Source organism: Thalassophryne amazonica, chromosome 6 (assembly GCF_902500255.1).
Source record: "Thalassophryne amazonica chromosome 6, fThaAma1.1, whole genome shotgun sequence".
NCBI lineage: Eukaryota > Metazoa > Chordata > Actinopteri > Batrachoidiformes > Batrachoididae > Thalassophryne > Thalassophryne amazonica.
In genome coordinates, this window is record NC_047108.1 from 35,748,467 (window position 1) to 35,771,768 (window position 23,302).

The following is a 23,302-nucleotide window of genomic DNA, read 5'->3' on the forward strand; positions in this document are numbered from 1 at the left end:
GCTTTGCTGCATCAATTTTTTTTCCAGAAACTGAGAAACCTCCAGGTGGACTCCGTTCGGAAAATTAATATGGCTTTCAGGGACGATTTTGTGGGGATTACACAGATTAAGGAGTGTTACTGCCGCTTTAAGGACGGCCCACAGCGTCTGAGAGCGCGCCACGCTCCGAGCGCCGATCGACAGGCTCACACCCTGCTGAAACAACCAGATCATTTCCAACATGAAGGCTTTGTTGATCTGGGACATCGTCTGACTTTCACAAAAAGGCAGGAGACGTGGACATCAGCACTTTTTTGGCACATTCCACTGTTACAGGAGTTTTTTTTCATGGAAAGAAAAGCAGAGGATTGCGCCACCGTGCCGTTCATGGCGCGGGACAAAACCACCTCCGTTTTGGTCTCACAGGACGGCTTTCAGGTGGCTTTCAGACGGCTTCTGGTTGCTTTTCAGTCATGTGATTATCCGAGAAATTGAGCATGAGCTGGACATGCCCCAACATGTCCTGTGAGGCTTCATCACGGCGTTGCTTTGCACCATGCAGCTCCACCGCGACGCGCGGAACTCCGCCGCACGTCTGTCTCAATGTGCCGAAAAAGTGCTGAAGTCCACGTCTTCCGCAATTCCTGTGCTAGTCAGATCACATACCAGATCAAGACAGCGTCCAGTTTAGAAATGAACGGCACATTCCACTGTTAAAGGAGTTTTTTTTCATGGAAAGAAAAGCGGAGGAGTTCCGCGCATCGCGGTGGAGCCACATGGCGCAAAGCAACGCCGTGATGAAGCCTCACAGGACATGTTGGGGCATGTCCAGCTCATGCTCAATTTCTCGGATACTCACACGACTGAAAAGCAACCAGAAGCCGTCTGAAAGCCACCTGAAAGCCGTCCTGTGAGACCAACACGGAGGTGGTTTTGTCCCGCGCCATGAACGGCACGGTGGCGCAATCCTCCGCTTTTCTTTCCATGAAAAAAACTCCTGTAACAGTGGAATGTGCCGAAAAAGTGCTGATGTCCACATCTCCTGCCTTTTTGTGAAAGTCAGACGACATCCCGGATCAACAAAGACTTCACGTTGGAAATGATCTGGTTGTTTCAGCGGGGTGTGAGCCTGTCGATCGGCGCTCGGAGCGCGGCGCGCTCTCAGATGCTGTGGGCCGTCCTTAAAGTGGCAGTAACACTCCTTAATCTGTGTAATCCCCATAAATCGTCCGTGAAAGCCATATTAATTTTCTGTGAGGTCTCTCAGAGTTTCTGGAAAAAAATTGATGCAGCAAAGCTCCAAATCGTTCAGACATTTATTCGCAATAAAAACACGACGAGAGGGGTGGCCCAGTGCTCACACAAAGCCTGCTCACAGGCGAATGACACAACCGACAGGCGTGAAAAAAACTCACGCATGCGCACGAAGGTTCAAGCTTGGCTGATGCAATCACACGTGATTCAAATCCATATAGTTTTTGAAAAAAATAAAAAGGTCGGATACTTTTCTAACAGACCTCATACATATACATATACATATACATACACATACACATATAGAAAATGATCCACAGGTGTATATAATAAAACGGCCACCTCATTCTGTATGCAGAACGGCACCGCGCGCAAAAGAGCGCTTTTGCAGAAATAAACGGACGAACACAAAGTCAAAAGTGGATTCACGTTGTAAAAATGATTGTGTTTAGAGCCAGGGAAAAAAATAAAGCCACCAAGCCACGGAAGGAAAGGAAGCCACTAGAAAGAGCAGAGAGGCGGCTGTCCATGAAAGGACAACAGCAGCGCGCGCAAAAGAGCGCTTTTGCAGAAATAAACGGACAAACACAAAGTCAAAGTGGATTCACGTTATAAAAATGATTGTCTGTGTGAGCTGATTTGTGTGTTTAAAGCTGAAAAAAAAAAAAAAAAAAAAGCCAGAGAGCCGCAGAGCCAGCGAGGAGCACCGAGGCGGCTCTCCAGGAACCCGTGGTTCGGGTCTGGTCTGGTGCATTACAGGTAGACTGCAGCCTGGCGCACAGCGCACAACTGCGGAACTGTGATGGAGTGTCTATTTTTGGACTGCGTTTAAAAAAAAAAAAAAAAGGGACATCTTTAAATGCTGCTGTGAATCTGTGAATTGAAAACCCACACTTTAAAGGGACCAGGTGTGGGAAGGCTGGAGGTTTGGACCAAACTCATGCCTAAACGTGCGCCAACATGGCGTTATCATGGCACTACGTGGCTTAGTGTGGCTGATGCGAGCCATTCGAGGCTGTAATGACAGGTCGGTCGTGGCTCACTAGAGGCTGCTATGTGGCACATGCGGGGTACAGAGAGGCACATAGTGGCACCTTCATAGTGGATACGTGATAGATGAAAACGTGGGTCATTATTCAAATAATCACCCCAAACCCATGCGTGGCTCCTTCTTCAGCCTTCATTATTCGGTGGGACTGAGGCTTTACTCAAAAGTGTTGATGTTCTAATATGTCGTCTATGTGCGGGCTGCATAAGTTGCGAGTGGTAAGATGGTTGCCCGTTTCCTTCAACGGTTTGTACGGCGTGTATAGACCAATGAGTTATCCTGTGTTATATACAGATCAGTGCTTCTAACATATGGTTTTTGCAACACTGAGCCATCCAACACGCATCATTCCAGGGGTATCCACAGATTCCCCAGAAAGATCAAGTAGCAAAGATATCCAGTCACTGCTGAGCATCCAAGCCTCACAACCTGGATGTGCTTCTACAGAGATGGGCTGCATCAGGACCCTAAAGACCTTCATTCACCTGTGATGGTATCAGCATCACCATATGCACCGCTGTCCAGGGACCTCATGGATCTTCCCAGGCATCTCAATCTATAGGCCAAGGACCCAGAGACAAACTTCACTTCAGAGTGACGTGACTCTCTTCAAATTCAATACACTGCTGAAGGCTGAGTCCGGGAATCATTGAAAACAGGATCTTTGTGTTGATCCAGAACAATCCAAACCCAGAAACAGACTTTTCACTCAGCTTCCCAAATGCTGCAATCATGACATCCACTGATTCAGTGAAGAACACAGCATCATCTGCAAAGTCAAGATAAGTCAATCTTTCCTCACTGACAAAGGCACTCGAGTTGCTGCACTCTAGAGAAAATACTGCAAATTAGTCAAAGGATTTAATTATCTTTACTTCTGATTCTTGGTGTGCTTATGTAAAAGTTGTGAGTTAAAGTGGATATGACACTTAAAGACAACATAGTCTTATTACATGTAACAAAGGTTATATAATTCGGTCAACCTAAACGTTTTGGGAAAATGGACACAGTTCTCCCATTATATATAATATTTGAACGCCCCGCCACTGAAAAATGTGCACGCCCCCTGACCAGCCTCCTGCTGAGCGCCAAAACTGAATACGTCACAGCCTGTAGACCATTTCGGCTTACAGCTTGGCGGTCGTTGTCTACACTTTTTTTTTTCAGCGGCAGAAACTTGGGGAATTGTTTGTCGATATGCCTGACCAGTGTGTCCCAGCATTTTGCACCAACACGAGGGCGAAAGGTTTTAGTCTTTTCAAGTTTCCACAGCATGAAAATCTCAGTGAAAAGTGTTTTCAGCAAGTTCGTCATACAAGATCTGGTCTGACGAAGGGGATGCCATGGAGGCCAACCGCGTATTCTTTGTTGTGCTGCACACATTTTCAAGATGGGTGTTTCAACGCCGTCCCAGCTTTGAAGGAGTTCGGGATAAATGTACGTCGCAAGAAGGTTTTGTTGCCGGGGGCTGTTCCAAGCATCTTTCCCCGCAGCACATGGACGTCCACGGCAGAGCCTGTGAAGCGTAGAGAATCTGCTTCATTGGAGAAACGACGGAGATTGGAGGTGGGTTTCCAGGATTTTGTATGTCTCGAGTGAAAAACGTCTCTAAGTGATACAGTGGCAAACATTTTCACATCTTGTACTGTTATGTAGCGTGTGCATGCCTGCATGAAACCATAATATCCACAACGCAGTCTCACGGTAAGGTGATAACGCAGCACGAAATATACGGCTGCACGTGAAGCGCGGGGGGGTCTTATAGCTTGTTTTCCCCCTTTTTTGTGATAATGTACATATATTAAAATGTAAAACATTTCTAAACCTTAACTTCAAATGATAAGTGGTACAGGGGGTTTTCTGACCAAGATCATACAAAATTTCAGCTGCAGTGTGCAAAAAGGCACATCGGAAACCAGATCCTAGATTTGATCAGTTTTACAATCCTTTACACCACTCCAACATGAAGCTGGCATTTGCACCATTGTGAATTCCTCCACAAAAGAATGTAATTATTTCATAACTGTCATTGGTTTGGTGTTTGCTGGAAGGAGACTAGTGAGGGAAGCAATCAGTTTTTAAGAACTGCCAACTTAAAAGATTTACTATGCACTACCATACGGTTTGTATTTCTTCATGATTGATGAAAATTAAGTCCAAGACATATTCAGTGACTTGCAAATGTTCATGTATTCATGCACTGACTTGCCTCAAGAAAACTGGCTAAGTAATTGTAAGGATCGCTGCATTTTCCATATCATCCAAATGTTTTTTTCTGATTTGGGTTTGTATATGTGTGTGCATCCCTGTATGGGTCTTTCTGCTAATAACACCTATGCAACATGAGATAATGCACATTATGATTCAATAAAAGCAAAAATTTGTGTTAATTTGCAGTGAACTACAAATTACTTAAAAATGGAGTAAATAGAGTCAAATGCTGTGAGTGAAGTACAGAGTTCATTACAGGTACAGGCTTTGGAAATATCACTAATGAGAGTCAAAAACCAGCTCAGTTCAAAAGATCCACACCATGGAAAGCAAGGATTCCCCAAACAATGTGCTTGTTCACACTACTGCCTCTCCACGAGTGACCCCCCTCTACTATAAAGTTCTGGGGAGGCACAATTATGAATTACTATCACTTAGTGCTGCATTTTGTAATTAAAGACCTTCTATATTCACAGCTTTCAAAGGACTCAGAATCTGACATAAGAGTCATCAACAGTAGTGTGTCTTAACTGAGAGAGTGGTGACATGACGAGTCGAGGAAGAAAAAAAAAAAAAATCGGTCACGTGACTCATGGTGCCATCTTGGGTTCAAAACAGCATTCACTGTTAATCTGTCTGCATGGAAATCCAGCTATTTTATTTATTTATTCCCTCAAAATACCACATTGCTGTGCATTTGGAGGCACAAATAGACACAATAAGGGCTTCAAGATGTACAGATTTCCTTCAGATCCAGACAGAAGAAAAACTTGGGAAAATAAAGTCAGCTGTGTGAGATGAAAGCCGACAACATCGTCAAAGCTTTGAGAGGTAAATTTATTGTTCAGTCCCATGTACAGTAAAACTCACCTAAACCGTCATCGTACAAACCAGATATTTGCAGTCACCGGACAAAAAAAAAAAAAAAAGACCCAAAGTTTTTGTATTGTTTTACATGTAATGGTTGTCCATTCGGCTGCTCCCATTTTTGTGTTCGGGGTCGCCACAATGGATACAACCAGATCCGCATTGATATTTGGCAAAGGATTACACCGGATGCCCTTCCCGACGCAACTCCAGTGTTACCTGGAGAAACACACACAGCCGCTGGTGTTCCAAAGAGGTCTCCCATCCAAGTACTAACCAGGTCCCGCACTGCTTAGCTTCTGAGATCTGACGGGATCAGGCTTACACAGAGCAGATCAGCTGCATTGTTTTACATGTAATAAACACTGTATATAACAGATTTTCACTCACATCGGATAAAATATCACATCTGATCGTAATGTATTTCCATTAAACTCCAAACTGCTCTATGAAAATTAACGATGACAACATACACACAATGCAATGCAACTTACTACACCTTAACTAAAGTGACATGAAACATACAACAGAAAGTAAGTCCATTTGGCTGTTGTTTGCACTTGGGGTCGCCACAGCAAATCCAAAGTGGATCTGCATGCTGAATTGGCACACATTTTATGCCAGATGCCCTTCCTGATGCAACTCCACATTACATGAAGAAATGTGACATGACCTGTGTGTAGAACTAGTAACTCAGCTAGTTATTGATATACATCTTTTCCCTCCAAGTTCGATATTCTATTTGAAGTGTGTGGTGTTTGTTTTGAAAAATTTAAAAACACAAGTCACAAAAAACCCAAATGTAAATGAACCCTTTCAGTGTTTTTTTTTTTTTCCGTTGGCTAACTCCCTTTAGTAACAGAGCCAGGTACAATCAGAATAAATTAACTGTATTGGCCTACAGCTGCCAAAATTGCAATATGAGATGCACTTTCATCAATTCTTTAAAAGTACAAATTATACAAGTTTTTGGCTCTATCAGATTTGGGGAAAAATGATAGTATTCACCGAGTAAGTTCATGTCTAGACCTCTTCTTTTAATATAACATTTTTTTCATCCTTTCTTGACAAATACAGAATGCTATACAGCAAACACATAATACAGTACCGATAGTCTCTTATTGCGGTGTACTCCATAGGTTGAGTGAATATGTTAAAGTATTGGGGATACAAAAATAAATAAAAATATATTTAAGTTTTTGCACCAGAACACTGAAAACAATCATCAGAATTAGTATTTTCATCTGCAGTGTGCACTTAAACTTCTGCACTTAAATTAAATTTCAATAACTGCTTTTTCACAGTAGGCTATATGTAACATTTTCAGTGTAAATTGGAAATAATTACTAGTTGACAAAGACTTTTATTACTAAAAGCAGTATAACTATCTTGACACTTTCCACCAGTCACAGGAAGAATTTGGGCCCAAAATAGCTCCTTGATTCATGTGACCGTATTTTTTTCCCCACATCATCATGTTGTAACTCTCTGTATAAAGTGCCTCTACATTACCTGAAGTGGAAGCTGGTCAGCTAAGATGGATCCCAGTAAGTTGCAGGAGTCACCTCCCAACCACAGCAGGAGAAACCAAATGGAGAGAGCGCTGTCCATATTTCCCGTTTTGCAGGACTTGTAGTACTGCCTGCAGTCACAAAAACACACAATTAGATGATGCAGAAAGAGAACAGTTTCTACAAGCCAACTTACACCAACTTACGGTAGACTAGACACCATGAAGCAAAGAATGGACAGCAGGCCGAGGCAGACGCTCGCCATGTCCCTCGCATCCTGGGCACATTCGCCAAAGGTATTCCAAACCCACGGTGAACCATTTGGACACAATGACGTGAAGTTTTCACCAAAAGTCATTCCAATTTCTCTGAAGGTGAAGCTTCCCTTTGTCCAAATAACCGCCTGGACAGAAAGGCCTCAGTCAACATGCAAAATAGCAAGAAATCACATTCCAGAGGTTTTAGTTCTCACAATACTGCACCACCTGTATAAAAGCTGCACCTACAGCAGTTTGCATCAGTTAATCTATTAATTAGGCTGACAACAGAAAATTACAAATTCAAAGTGGTCAAACCAACATCATGAAATTACTTGCTGAATTTAATACACCATAACTAAAGATAAGCAATTTACAATTACATCATTCAAAAGTATCAAGTCCTCACATTTAAGAGAATGGAAACTGTTTTCCCATTAAAAAAAAGACTTATTAATGGCTTAAACTGTTTGCAACAAGTTATTACCTCAAACAAGGGCATATTTTCAGTAGTTTGTTGGCATGTTCATTTTCATTTCTAAGACTGAATATATATATATATTCTCCCTTCTGCAGCGTCAGCACCCTAAGATGAGATGCAATGTCGGGAGCTCTGGCCCCAGGAATACATTTAACATCAGCCGGCGTCTGTAACCTGACTTTGCGGGTGATAGAATCCCCTATCACTAAAATCCGGTGTTTCAGCCTGGAGACAGGAGTGGAAGTCACTTATCTCACTCCTATAGAACAATGTGGTGTCAATACACCAGTTGTACACTGCCATCTTTGTCTTGACAAAGTTTGGAGTTCTCCCACAGTCGAGTGGGGAGGTGGGTGAGTGTAGTTGCTGCCCTTCCAATTATCTCATGGATCTCTTTGTCCAAGGACAGGTTGCTGCTGATTGTGGACCTGAGGTAAGTGAACTGGTTCATAATCTCCAGTTCGTAGTCATCAATTGTGATGACTGGTGGCACTTCTACACCCTGGCCCAGGACTTCAGTCTTCTCAAGGCTTACAGTCACTCCAAATTCCTTGCATGACTGGGACAAGTGGTCCATCGGACACTGAGGTTCCTACTGTGTACTCCATTTCACTGATGCAGTACAACATGGGGCTAGCCATGCCCCTGAAGCAAAAGACAGACACCACCTCCAGCATTTATCCCAAAGATACAGGTTATTTGGACACATTCTGATCACATGCAACACATCTACATATTTAAAATCATGTAAAGCCATCCGCCATGTTCATCGTCTTGGGCAGATTCCTCACCTGAATCTTTTCCTTCTGACTGTTCTGACTTGAACCTGTAAGCCTGTACACTACCTGGGTTCTCCATTGTCAAAATGTCCTCAATTGGGTCCATTTAAAAGTCATCATTCAGAGAAATATTGGATGAAAAGCCTTAACAAACTGCCATTTGTATCCTTTGCCATTGCAAAGGAAAGCAATCAAGAATGGACAGTCCCTGCTCTGATGTTACACAGCACTGCGTATTCTCACCAGCACAGGATATTTCAGGAGTGATGTGTGACCAAAAAAAGGAACAAAATAAATTAAATTACACAGACTGATTTTGGAAAAATACAACTACGATTTTGGCTTTATATGGAACACACAGAAAATTTTGCAGAGTAAAATTTACTCTGCTGGGATAACATTTGGTCCCAGTCCAAATAGAGTTAAATATACTCCATCACAGTGTGAAATTAAGTGCACGGTTTGAATGGTGACATCTTCAAATATTACACAGTCAGAGGCTGCATAAGAGCTTTCTGCCTACCATGTGGGCCCCGCCCAGCGCGACATCATCATGAATCCTTCTATAATAGAGGGTTTTCAATCACGTGACCGATTTGCTCCCATCTCCATCGTGGATTACTACGCGGCTGGCATGTGAAAGAAAATAGAGAGAATGAGAGCTTATTACAAGGCTTTAAACCCTCGAGATGAAGCTGTTTATCGTGATCGATGTGTAGCAGTTAGTTCAATGGATCCGTATGTTATACCGGAGAGCGAATTTAATAACTATATAACAAAGTGGCCAGCAGTTTCACAGCGTAAACTTAATATGGGCAGAACGAAGCAGACTGCTCATAAATCCACCGGAGGAAAAGCTCAGAGGAAGAAGCTCACTACCAAAGCCGCCCGGAAGAGCGCTCCGACTACCACTGGTGTGAAGAAGCCTCACCGTTACAGGCCTGGCACCGTGGCGCTGAGAGAAGAGAGCCGCCGCTACCAGAAATCCACTGAGCTGCTGATCCGCAAGCTGCTGATCAGGTCAGCCTTGCTGGCCTCCTGCAGAGCATCACAGTAGGGTCTGAAAGCAGAGGTCGGGCTTGAATTCCTGAGCGATTTCTCTCACCAGGTGCTGGAAGGGCAGCTTGCGGATCAGCAACTCGGTGGATTTCTGGTAGCGGTGGATCTCTCTCATTACCACGGTGCCGCGCCTGTAACGGTGAGGCTTCTTCACACCGCCGGTAGCCGGACTACTCTTCCGGGCAGCTTTGGTTTTGTATTTACGGGCGAGCTGCTTGGTTCTGGCCATATTAAAGCTTCCTTCAAATCTGCTCTGCCTCTTCCGCTGAGCCAGGTCTCTGTGTCGCAGAGAAAGCTCATAACAATCCACTGCTTGATGCACAATAACTGCTGGCAGACTGTAAAATGAGCGACCTGCCTCATTTTTATCACCTCTGTTTGAACAACTGATGACAGCACAAAAGTTGACCATTGTTGAAGCTTCTGCAATTGTTTGCCAAATGCACGTAGCGTATCACAGCGGCCACTGCGTCGTAATCCACAATGGCAGCGGGGTGCAAAATCACGTGACCGATACGTCACATGAAAACCCTCTATACACTGTTCTGACTCAAGTTTTATTTGTGAGATGAGGTTTTAAGGTTGGGGAACGTAACTGTCAGGTAAAAAGCCCATTGATGGGAGAAGTAGGGAGCACTGCCCAGTTCTACTCATTACACTTTAAACTAGTCATCCTTAATTATTTAAAGAAAATAAGCATGGATAACTGGAGTGGGTCAACTTCAGTGAAACATGGGGTGACTTTCACCTGGACTGGGGTGACTTCACCTGGGGCAAGTTCGCAGTGGGGTGACTTCACTTGCACCGGTGGGTTTGAGTAACCTCATTTTGTAAAACAGAAATGTTTTCTTCATTTTAGGGTTAAAGTTTTCACGAAACCTGCTTTGTGAAACAGGCCCCAGATTTCTGTGGCGAATGGTCCTGAACCTTACAAGATCAACTCTTTCTTTGAAATCAATAAGCGACTTCAGCATCACCAGTACCCATGCGTGGCACGTGCTTCCGGACGGTGGCTATCGGGACAAACAAAGCTATGTGCGCAGCTATCAGTTACAGAAGTGTATTGCATTCACTGGATTAAAAAAAAATAAAAATTTGACTGCTGATGTCCTAATTACGGGAAAAGATCTCATAATTACAGTCATTTGCCCAGTTCTGGATCACTTTTTTGAAAGTCCAGCTATACAGAGACATAATGCAACTGAATATCCTTTATTGGGTATTCAGATAATATCTAGCTGAAAAAGTCAGGATGGGGTAGCCATTCTACTTAAACTTTGAAGCTACATTATGTGTGTGGAAATATTTGCCGGAAATGGATCACTTTGCCAGTTCTGGATCACGACACTGTCACTTTGGGGGCATTCCTGGCATCTGGCTGGAGCCCTTCTAATGCAGAATGATACACACTGTGGTGCCCGAGAATGTACATTCACACACATTCTCAATAAATAAGTTTATTGAGATTTCACATTATTTCTGAAAAAGCATAAATGTGCTGTGTTGCAAGAGTTCTCATAACAAAAGATCAACTTATTTCTCTATAGTACTACACAGTATATAACTGGAAAAAAACGTGTATCCACCATTAAATCTTCATGAATAAAATAATGCTGTTGTGTGGGCCGCCAGAAGAGGAGGTACTGCTGGCCCACCATCAAAGGGCGCCCTGCCTGAAGTGCGGGCTTCAGGCACGAGAGGGCGCTGCCGCCACGGACACAGCCGGGAGTGACAGCTGTCACTCATTAATTCCTGACAGCTGTCACACATTCTACATCATCGCACTCCATAAAACCCAGACGTCATCTCCACCTCATCGCCGAGATATCATACTTCATTGGAGGTAATATCCTCAGCCGTTTGTTTTGCAATATATCTGTATATTGTGAGTGTTTGCAGGAGTACCGGTTCCTCTTTCTGTGGAAGCTGAGTGAGTGCAGGACGGCACTCTTTTCCCCTGAGGAATCACTGCGATACTCTACAGAATATTGAGTGAGAGGTGGAGGTGGCATTCCCACCGTTGTTGTTACTGGGTATACACACACCCACACTTGACTGTCTTTGTTCTCGCCAGCAGTACCAGATCCGACAGTCGGGGACGGTGATCACCTGGGAATTCGGGACTTGGCGGCTCCAGCATTCACCAGGTTCTGTGGCGGCGGAAATCGTGTGGTTCCGGCTCTTCTCAGGACAGACGTCTTCTATCCTCGAGCCTGCCCACACGTCACCTTTGTGGATTGACTGTAATTATATTCTGAGATTGTCTGTATGTTCGTTGTGCACATTTCACAACATTAAATTGTTACGTTTTGGCTCATCTATTGGCCGTTCATTTGCGCCCCCTGTTGTGGGTCCGTGTCACTACACTTTCACAACAGGATATCTCGGCCAGCGTCATGGACTCCGAGGGGCGTCACCCGGCTGTTGAACGACCAATGGGAGAGCAGGGAGCGCAGGCGTCTGCAGGAGGCGTGATTGGTGAGCTGCAGCACATTCTCACCGCCTTTACGGCTCGGTTGGATCAAATGACCGAGCAAAACATCCTCCTGAACCGCAGGGTGGAGGCTCTCTCCGCACACATGGCGGCGAGCACTCAGGGCGCTGCTGCAGCTCCTCCTCCTGCTGACCCTGTGCAGGATATGAACGTTCCAGTGGTGGTTCAACAACCCCTCCCACCATCCCCTGAAGCATACATAAGCCCTCCTGAGCCGTACGGAGGTTGTGTGGAGACGTGCGCGGACTTTCTCATGCAGTGTTCGCTCGTCTTCGCACAACGCCCCGTCATGTATGTGTCAGATGCTAGTAAAATAGCTTATGTGATTGCTCTGCTTCGGGGTAAGGCACGCGCCTGGGCTACGGCGCTCTGGGAACAGAACTCACGGTTGTTATCAGCATACACTGGGTTTGTGGGGAAGTTCAGAACAGTGTTTGATCACCCTAACAGAGGAGAGACCGCTTCAACAGTGCTGCTGTCAATGAGACAGGGACGCGAGAGCGCAGCCGCTTATGCAGTCAACTTCCGCATTGCGGCTGCGAGGTCCGGCTGGAATAACGTTGCGCTCCGCGCCGCCTTCATAAACAGACTGTCATTGGTCCTGAAGGAGCAGCTGGTAGCTAAGGAGGAACCGCGGGATTTAGATGGGCTTATCGATCTCGTTATACGGTTAGACAATCGGTTGGAGGAACGCCGTCGGGAGCGAGGCGAAGGACGTGACCGGATACGCGCCGCCCCTCTCCCTTCCGGGTTCGAAAAGGGGCCGCCCTCCCCACGCTCCACAGCCGCAGCGCTCTGTGGGGCAACAGCTCCCCCTGCTGACGTTGTTAGGGAAACGCACAGGGCCAAAATGAGGAGGCTGATCCGCGGGGAGTGTTTTCTCTGCAGCTCAAAGGAGCACACACAGAAAAACTGCCCCAAACGGCCACAACAACAACCGCCCTCAGAGACTGGGCTAAGGGGGGGTCAAGACATTCACGTGAGACACACACAGATTGCCACACGACTCCCAGTTACAATCCTGAGCGGGGATTTAACCCTTCAAGCCCCAGCACTGGTGGACACGGGGTCAGAAGGGAATCTGCTAGACAGCACATGGGAAAGGGAGGTAGGGCTCCCTCTGGTGGCGCTTGCTTCACCAGTGCAGGTGCGGGCACTAGATGGCACCCTCCTCCCTTTAATCACACACAAGACACAACCAGTAACTCTGGTGGTGTCTGGAAACCATCGGGAGGAGATTGAGTTTTTTGTGACTCCTTCTACCTCCTGCGTGATTTTGGGCTTCCCATGGATGTTGAAGCACAATCCCCGGATTGATTGGCCGTCTGGGGTGGTGGTTCAGTGGAGCGAAACCTGCCATCGGGTGTGTTTAGGATCCTCGGTTCCTCCCGGTTTACAGGCTAAGGAGGAGGTCAAAGTCCCTCCCAATCTGATGGCAGTGCCGGTTGAGTACCACGATCTTGCTGACGTCTTCAGCAAGGATCTGGCACTCACCCTTCCCCCGCACCGTCCATACGATTGTGCCATTGATTTGGTTCCAGGCGCTGAGTTCCCGTCCAGCAGGCTGTACAACCTCTCACGACCTGAGCGCGAATCAATGGAGACCTACATCCGGGACTCATTAGCTGCCGGGCTGATCCGGAACTCCACCTCCCCGATGGGGGCAGGTTTCTTTTTTGTGGGCAAGAAAGATGGCGGACTCCGTCCATGCATTGATTACAGGGGGCTGAATGAGATTACGGTTCGCAACCGATACCCGTTGCCATTGTTGGATTCCGTGTTCACCCCCCTGCATGGAGCCAAAATCTTTACTAAGCTGGATCTTAGAAATGCGTATCACCTGGTTCGGATCCGGAAGGGAGACGAATGGAAGACGGCATTTAACACCGCGTTAGGTCACTTTGAGTACCTGGTCATGCCGTTCGGCCTCACCAATGCCCCCGCGACGTTCCAAGCCTTGGTTAACGACGTCTTGCGGGACTTCCTGCACCGATTCGTCTTCGTATATCTGGACGATATTCTCATCTTTTCTCCGGATCCTGAGACCCATGTCCAGCATGTACATCAGTTCCTGCAGCGGTTATTAGAGAACCGACTGTTTGTGAAGGGCGAGAAGTGCGAGTTTCACCGCACGTCTTTGTCCTTCCTGGGGTTTATCATCTCCTCTAACTCCGTTGCCCCTGATCCGGCCAAGGTTGCGGCGGTGAGAGATTGGCCCCAACCAGCAAGCCGTAGGAAGCTGCAACAGTTCCTCGGCTTCGCTAATTTCTATAGGAGGTTCATTAAGGGCTACAGTCAGGTAGTTAGCCCCCTGACAGCCCTGACCTCTCCAAAAGTCCCCTTCACCTGGTCAGATCGGTGCGAAGCCGCGTTCAAGGAGTTGAAACGACGGTTCTCTACTGCGCCAGTTTTGGTGCAGCCCGACCCTAGCCGCCAGTTCGTGGTTGAAGTGGACGCCTCTGACTCAGGGATAGGAGCCGTGCTATCCCAGAGCGGAGAGACCAATAAGGTTCTTCACCCGTGTGCCTACTTTTCTCGCAGGTTGACCCCAGCTGAACGGAACTATGACGTCGGCAATCGAGAACTCCTTGCAGTGAAAGAGGCTCTTGAGGAGTGGAGACACCTGTTGGAGGGAGCGTCTGTGCCATTCACGGTTTTCACTGACCATCGGAACCTGGAGTATATCAGGACCGCCAAGCGGCTGAACCCCAGGCAAGCCCGCTGGTCACTGTTCTTCGGACATTTTGACTTCCGGATCACCTATCGCCCCGGGACCAAGAACCAGAGATCGGATGCCTTGTCCCGGGTACACTAAGACGAAGTCAAAACGGTGCTGTCGGATCCACCGGTGCCCATCATTCCGGAGTCCACTATCGTGGCCACCCTCACCTGGGACATGGAGAAGACCGTCCGGGAGGCCCTGGCACGGAGCCCGGACCCCGGAACCGGTCCGAAGAACCGTCTATACGTCCCACCAGAGGCCAGAGCTGCAGTCTTGGACTTCTGTCACGGTTCCAAGCTCTCCTGTCATCCAGGGGTGCGAAGGACCGTGGCAGTTGTCCGGTAGCGCTTCTGGTGGGCGTCTATGGAGGCCGACGTCCGGGAGTACATCCAGGCCTGCACCACCTGTGCCAGGGGCAAGGCTGACCACAAGAGGTCCCAAGGGCTTCTCCAGCCACTTCCTGTGCCTCATCGCCCCTGGTCCCATATCGGCCTGGATTTCGTCACGGGCCTCCCGCCGTCCCAGGGCAACACCACCATCTTCACGATAGTGGACCGATTCTCCAAGGCGGCCCACTTCGTGGCCCTCCCGAAGCTCCCAACAGCCCAGGAGACAGCAGACCTCCTGGTCCACCACGTCGTCCGTCTGCATGGGATACCCACCAACATCATCTCTGATCGTGGTCCCCAGTTCTCCTCACACGTCTGGAGGAGCTTCTGCCGGGAACTGGGGGCCACTGTGAGCCTCTCGTCCGGGTATCACCCGCAGACCAATGGACAGGCAGAACGGGCCAAACAGGAGTTGGAGCAAGCCCTGCGCTGCGTAACATCCGCACACCCGACGGCCTGGAGTGAACATCTGGCCTGGATCGAGTATGCGCATAACAGCCAGGTGTCCTCTGCCACCGGCCTCTCCCCGTTTGAGGTGTGTTTGGGGTATCAGCCCCCAATGTTTCCCGTGGTGGAGGGAGAGGTCGCTGTGCCCTCGGTCCAGGCCCACCTGCTGAAGTGCCGTCGGGTGTGGCGCTCCGCCCGTTCTGCCTTGTTGAAGGCCCGGACGAGGGCGAAGACCCATGCGGACCGCCGGCGATCCCCGGCCCCCGCTTACCAGCCTGGGCAGGAGGTGTGGCTGTCCACGAAGGACATCCCCCTCCAAGTGGACTCCCCCAAGTTGAAGGACCGTTACATTGGACCTTTCAAGATCCTCAAAATCCTCAGTCCTGCCGCAGTGAAGCTCCAACTCCCAGCTTCAATGCGGATCCACCCGGTTTTTCATGTGTCCAGACTCAAGCCTCACCACACCTCACCCCTCTGTGCTCCCAGTCCGGCGCCGCCTCCTGCCCGGATCATTGACGGGGAGCCGGCTTGGACAGTGCGCCGGCTCCTGGACGTCCGTCGAATGGGCCGGGGGTTCCAGTACTTGGTGGACTGGGAGGGGTATGGACCCGAAGAACGCTCCTGGGTGAAGAGGAACTTCATCCTGGACCCGGCCCTCCTGGCCGATTTCTACCGCAGACACCCGGACAAGCCTGGTCGGGCGCCAGGAGGCGCCCGTTGAGGGGGGGGTCCTGTTGTGTGGGCCGCCAGAAGAGGAGGTACTGCTGGCCCACCACCAAAGGGCGCCCTACCTGAAGTGCGGGCTTCAGGCATGAGAGGGCGCTGCAGCCACGGACACAGCCGGGAGTGACAGCTGTCACTCATTAATTCCTGACAGCTGTCACACATTCTACATCATCGCACTCCATAAAACCCAGACGTCATCTCCACCTCATCGCCGAGATATCGTACTTCATTGGAGGTAATATCCTCAGCCGTTTGTTTTGCAATATATCTGTATATTGTGAGTGTTTGCAGGAGTACCGGTTCATCTTTCTGTGGAAGCTGAGTGAGTGCAGGACGGCACTCTTTTCCCCTGAGGAATCACTGCGGTACTCTACAGAATATTGAGTGAGAGGTGGAGGTGGCATTCCCACCGTTGTTGTTACTGGGTGTACACACACCCACACTTGACTGTCTTTGTTCTCGCCAGCAGTACCAGATCCGACAGTCGGGGACGGTGATCACCTGGGAATTCGGGACTTGGCGGCTCCAGCATTCACCAGGTTCTGTGGCGGCGGAAATCGTGTGGTTCCGGCTCTTCTCAGGACAGACGTCTTCTATCCTTCTATCCTTCTATGTGGGTCCGTGTCACTACACTTTCACAACAAATGCTTCTTTTAAAGGGTTATCAGTGCACTTCATGTTTTATTTATATTGTTAGAGATGGAGAGCAAAGGAGGGTTTTAAATGTGTGGAGGTGAGATTTCTCCTGAATTAAAAAGTAAAAGCTCCCACACATTCATGTCCATTCATGATGTTGAGATGACCCCCAAAATACACATGTCTCAAGTACTGACACGAGGCTGCTGCTTCAGTGATCCACAGCCGGCAAATTTTCACGTCAGAGGTAAATGCGTGCAGCAATTAAACACCAAGACATAACACACTGACATTTTCCGCCCAAGTAAGCAAGTATTTTTCCACTCTAGAACCAATAACACTGAATGGCTAACTCACCTTTGCTACTTCTTAGAGATCGTCACTTTCACACTTGCACGAATGAGTCAGAAAACACGCGTACACCACGGAGAACCAGATGTTTTGATTCCTCTGCTGATCACAAAGATGGCTGGATCCGGTCAAGCCTGTGGTCGTTTGTAGACAAAACATCAGTCTTTCCATTGGTACCAAGTATTGGCTTATTCGCGCTGATTATGAGAAACTGCGGCGCAAATACTACAGCAGTGATCCGGAACCGGCAATGATCCAGAACTGGGCACGTGACTGTACATCAGGATCTCGTAATTATGAGAAAAGATCTCATAATTACGACATCAGGATCTTGTACGAGATCAGGCCATTTTTTTTCTTTTTTATTGATTGTGTGTGTGTAATTGCTTCCGTACTTCCAGTCCCTCTGTAAAGACAGACGTGAGAATTCCCGAGTCATAATTGAAAATCGGCCAATTTGTAAATTCCGACACTGCACTATGATCACACAACACGGTGCACTCAAAGTGTGAATTTCCCCCTAAACTAGTCCTGGATGAATGAAACTCCTCCAGTGGGACACGGGGCCCACAGACTGGCATGCACCCAGGTGGGAGTGAGGCCTGCTGTGTCCCTCAGTGGTCGGTGGGTCTGTGTGAGTGAAAGCTGGAAGACACCCCGTGCTCCTCCCTTAGTGCAGCAGATAACAGAATATTTACAGAGGAATCCTTCAAATTTGGAAAGAAGCACCAAAGTTGGCACAAATACTCCTTAGACATTACTCTTTTGAAAAAACTGAGTAGCCAATTGAAGAATTACACAGGGGTAAAAATTTACAAATGTTTCAATCATATTGAAAGCTATACCACATTATTTGTCTGATCACAACGATACCAAAAAGGTATAGTTTGGTATAGTTTATAGTATCTATGACTGAATGTTATGGAGTTATGGGGTAAAAACAGCAAGAATGGTAACAAAGGTCTGCATTAGTTTGTACAGGGGTCAGATGTTAAAGTTGCTCTAAATATTATAAAATGTGATACAAATTATTGGTTGAGTTAATAGGGTTTTAAAAAGGGATAGTTTGCACTATGTGTGTAAGCACCATGCTTAGTTATCATGTTACAGGGTAACATATGTCACATGTCAACATTGCTCTACCTTTACCTTGCAGACCAAGCATTCAACCAGTGGTGTAGTCTATGTGGAACACAGATAGACGCCGTCTACTCACCTAAAATGACCAGGAATTTCCGTCTACCCACTTCAAATTGCCCCGGGGAATGTGACGGTGTAAATAAAATAAGCGCTTATTGACTGTAATTTTATTTTCTCCCTTTAAAAGACAGCCATCAGGCGTCCATCACTGCAGAGTGCACCGTATGTCCCACCCCCGCTCGCTCTGCTAGATAAGAGTTTTAATTGGCTCATAGAGAGATGGGGCGGGGCTACCAGCTAATCAGCGCGAAAGCCGCACACAAACAAGAAGAATGCTGGAAGTATCGATGGTGATTATTACCTGAAAAAATGAAAAGAAAACAGGCCTCGGTTTTAGATTTTTTTTTTCCCCAAAACGTCCACCTGCTGCTTCAGGGCCAATTGATGAAGTTTGCACACTGAGTGGAGGAGATAAACCTGGCGCTGTCTGCATTTCTGGTAAGTGGGCTAGCCTACGACAGCTAGTTTTTTTATTTGTTCACTAAGCTAATGGGCCTTTCACACTGAATACTTCAGACGCATCAAAAAACGGTCTAAAAAGCATTATTTTCAATGAGACGCGTTGCTTTTTAGATGCTGACGGGAGCGCGCATTGCCGCTTGTCGGCAGGCTGACGTAGACAAAGTTCAAGCCAATCCAACTTTCTGAGCCGTGACGTACCTTTGCGTTGTCCAATAGGAACGACGCGTCGGGCCAAAACACGGAAGACTAGTGGCAGAAACAGAAACCACTGATCTGTACAAAATGGATCGGTGTAGAAATAAACCACTGATCTGTACAAAACAAACGTGTCACAGGACTGCTCATTTATGGAGCAGTTTTATGAAGAAAAATCCTTGGAAATGTTTTTTTGTTGTTGTTTGTTACCTCAGAATTTCTGATTACTGTTAAAAAAGTTTAAAACACTTGTAATTAAAATAGCTAAATAAATCAATAAATGGTTCTTTAGAAACCTTTCATCTGTAAATTAAAACCATCTGTTATTTCAGATTAGATAATTTCTTGTTTAACATAAGGAACTTCGGACATTTATTTTTAGACAAAATAACATGGAAATTTGTACATTTATTTTTTAAGTCTGGTAGATTATTTATATCTCATTTCAACCAGAAAAACAGACACTGTAAATAAATACAAATGTTTATTATAAATGCAACAGGAAATAATTCAACAATGACTGCAGTGATTGTAAAGTAGGATTTCTGTGACATAAACCTCTTGATGAATTTTTTTAATGCTCATTTCAACTTATAATTTTGACAAAATATGTAATTGCCTTTAATGTTGTTATCAGGACAGAGTCATTTCTAAAATATGAATTTGAGCACAATAAGTGGAGAGCTTCTACTTGTGCAAATGTCTTTTGACTTTGATTCGTGGACATTTTTAATGATCCGTTCATTTATTGTTAAAATATAAAATGAAACAGCTTTTTAAAAAAATAATAGAGTTTTCCCGGTAATCTACAGATGTCTCTTGAGCTTGAGTCCCGTTGGCTGTTGGATAGTGTAGTTTTAAAATGACTGGAATTGGTAAGTGGCATACTCTCAGTAGTTGCATGGTTGTCTTAGTTAGTTGGTTGTCTTCATACTATACTTTTGTGCCACTGATTTGGCCTACAATGTTTTTGTCATGGGTTGAAAAGGTTTCTGCAAAGTAAAGCATCTACCATATTTTCATTGTATGTGAATTTTCTGGGAGCTAGCTTCTGTCCTTCAGCCTAGCTGCTGTTTTAATGGAACTTAACGTATACTAATACTAGCTTGTTTATACTGGGTAGGTTTCCTTATGGACCACAAAGCCTACAGGTTCCAGTCCCCCGTCTGGACCTGATGATGGACTGTCAACTTCAACAGAGATTGTGGTAGGAGGCGTGAGGCTCTGCAGCCAGTGCATGCTCATGTAGACCGGTGTGTTCTGTTTTGTTTTTGTTTATGCGTCTAAACTGTCCACAAACAACGTGGGGCCATGCGGATTATATGAAGGGTGAATCTTGCAGCTGCTGAATTTGACAGTACAGGCTCATATCCGGTACTAAATAGAGGGAGGAAAAGTGAACTCTTGCAATATACTTAGTTGGGAGGCAACAATCTGCTCCTTATTATTGTTAAGAGAACTTTTCTTTCTTAATAACAAGGAGTCACAGTCACTTTTTTTTTTTGAGTGACTGTGACTTAAAGTTGTCTTATTTACTGTTAAACAATGCACAGTAGCTTGCATATGATACAGTCAATTGCCCAGTTCCGGATCATTGCCAGTTCTGGATCACTGCTGTAGTTTTTGTGCCGCCGTTTCTCGTAATCAGCACAAATAAGCTAATACTTGGTACCAATGGAAAGATTGATGTTTTGTCTACAAACGACCACAAGCTCGACCGGATCCAGCCGTCCTTGTGACCAACAGAGGAATCAAAACATCCTGGTGTCTGCGGTGTGCGCGCTTTTTCTGACTCACTCATTCTTGCAAGTTTTAAAGTAACGATCTCTAAAACGTAGCAAAGGTGAGTTAGCTGTTCGGTGTTTTTGGTTCTGGAGTGGGAAAATACTTACTTACTTGGGTACAAAATGTCAGTGTGTTATGTCTTGCTGTTTAATTGCTGCGCACATTTATCTCCGACGCGAAAATTTGCCAGTTCCAGATCACTGAAGCAGCAGCCTCGTGTCTGTAGTTGTGACCCTTGTGGACTTTGGGGGTCATCTCGACATCACGAATGGACATGAATGTGGGGGCTTTTACTTTTTAATTCGGGAGAAATCTCACCTCCACACTTCATTTTTTGCTCGTAAAAACGTATAACGGCGCTTTTCGAAACTAAGTAAATTCTCATTTAATAAGTATTATTTCTATCATTTTGTGTTCAAAACATGTGTACCATTCTGCATTAGAAGGGCTCCAGCCAGATGCCAGGAATGCCCCCAAAGTGACACAGAGTGTCGTGATCCGGAACTGGCAAAAGTGATCCGTTTCTGGCAAATGTTTGCGCCACACATAATGTGGCTTCACACTTTAAGTGGAAGCGCTACTCCACCCAGACTTTTTCAGCTAAATAACATCCAAATACCCAATACAACAATACACAATTAAAGGACATTCAGTTGCATTATGGCTCCGTATAACGGGACTTTAAAAAAGGTGATCTGGAACTGGGCAACCGTCTGTACTTTTGGCTGGATTTAAACATTGTTTATTCCTGGTTTATGACCTGATTAAATTTCTTTGTTAAATTAGGTTTTCAGATGCCAAAAAATAAATGTATTTGATCTTTGTATTTTTTAATCACTCTTTTAGATTTACTGTTGTATACTGTATTTTGCAATTGGTGCAAATTAATTAATTACATTCTGACACATTTCTCACATTTATAGTGGCAAATACAGAATATAAATGATCAGATGGAAAGTATAGATCTATTTGTTGTTATGGTGTTAAAAATGTTAATAACCGGGGCGCAATGCACGGGTTTGATGACGGGCAAAAAACACAGTCTACCCACTTCAAAAATGTAGACTACACCACTGCATTCAACACAGTCAAAACTATTTCATTTATTAATCCTATTAGTTCAACCAATAATTTGCACCACTTTTTACCAAAATTGGAGCAACTTTAACTTCTAACCCCTGTACAAACTGAAATTGACCTTTGTCACCATTCTTGTTGTTTTTACCCCATAACTCCATAACATTCAGTCATAGATAGTCCAAACTATACCTTTTTGGTATCGTTGTGATCAGACAAATAATGTGGTATAGCTTTCAATATGATTAGAGCATTTTTAAATTTTGACCCCTGTGTAATTCTTCAATAGACCCCTACCTGGCTTTGTGTTTGATTGCAGTGTTTTATCATCGGCTAAGCTCAGCCCACTTTTTTACAGAGGGACTGGAAGTACGGAAGTGTACATATGAAAATTTTTTCTCATAATTACGAGATCCTGATGTCGTAATTATGATATGTAACTTGTAATTATGAGATCTTTTCTCGTAATTAACGAGATCAGTGGTCGTTTTTTTTCTATCCAGTGAATGCAATACGCTTCCGTAAAATCACAATCCAATGTACTGGGAAACATTTATTATGCTCACTTTTGATGAGAAATGCCATTTATCGCATGGAGTAATGAGCGATATTACGTTGATTACGCATCCGCCGTCAAGCACACGCATTTGTTTGTCCCGATGCCTTCCCACCAGGCCCCGCGCGCCAGAGATGCTAAAGTCGCTTATAGTTTTGTTTCCATTTTTTCCATCAATAGTCTTTAAACACGTCGTATAATTACTCACCGGTGTTGTGTTTGATTCAGTGTCCCTGCCGAGAAAGCAGCAGCGAATCAGTTAGCCACTCTGCTATCTTATCATTTAAAAAAAAAATGGACTTCGTTTTACATTTGAAACGCTTAAAAATATCTGTGAAAAAGGACAGAATAACAAACCAATGCTGTCCGCAGTCACAAACGGTGGAAGAGCCGCCGCACAACTCACACGAACACAAACCAACAGAACAGACGGAAACAACACGGAAAATAATCTCTTGCCATTGGTCGAGAACACGTGCCTGCCGTAACACGTGACGGGTCACAGCTTTTGAAGTCACTTTCCGCCATAATGTCTCACCCAAAACAGGGAGTGTGTTTAGTGACAGTGGAGAGGGACTGGGGTTACATTTAGGGTTAGGATTAAAAATAGTGGCTGAAACTTGATCGCATCACAAAAAGGAGGCACATTTCTAACAGTATCACACAAAAAAAAACCTAAAACCGAGACTGGGCTGATCATCCCCACCTCTCAAAATGTGCAGCAAAGAGCTCTCTAAAGATATTTGCAACCTTATTGTTGAAAACATACTGATGGTATTGGTTACAGAAGGATTTCTAAAGTTCTTATTGTTCCAG

General features: G+C 45.6%; 1 protein-coding gene across 3 annotated transcripts in view; it reads right to left on the reverse strand.

Moving 5' to 3' along the window:
• The window catches only part of LOC117512040 (lysosomal amino acid transporter 1 homolog), a 68,147-nt gene extending 45,230 nt beyond the window's left edge, over window positions 1–22,917 (reverse strand). The window contains exons 1-4 of one of the 3 annotated variants that reach the window (XM_034171989.1): window positions 22,695–22,917; window positions 17,218–17,345; window positions 7,077–7,273; window positions 6,872–7,001 (exon numbers count right to left, since the gene is read on the reverse strand). In XM_034171989.1, coding sequence (XP_034027880.1) covers window positions 6,872–7,001; window positions 7,077–7,228 — 282 coding nt within the window. In that variant the 5' untranslated portion in view covers window positions 7,229–7,273; window positions 17,218–17,345; window positions 22,695–22,917. The remainder of the gene's footprint in view (window positions 1–6,871; window positions 7,002–7,076; window positions 7,274–17,217; window positions 17,346–22,694) is intronic. The other 2 variants (XM_034171988.1, XM_034171990.1) reach the window with 2 other exon arrangements.
• Between the last annotated feature and the right edge of the window lie 385 nt (window positions 22,918–23,302).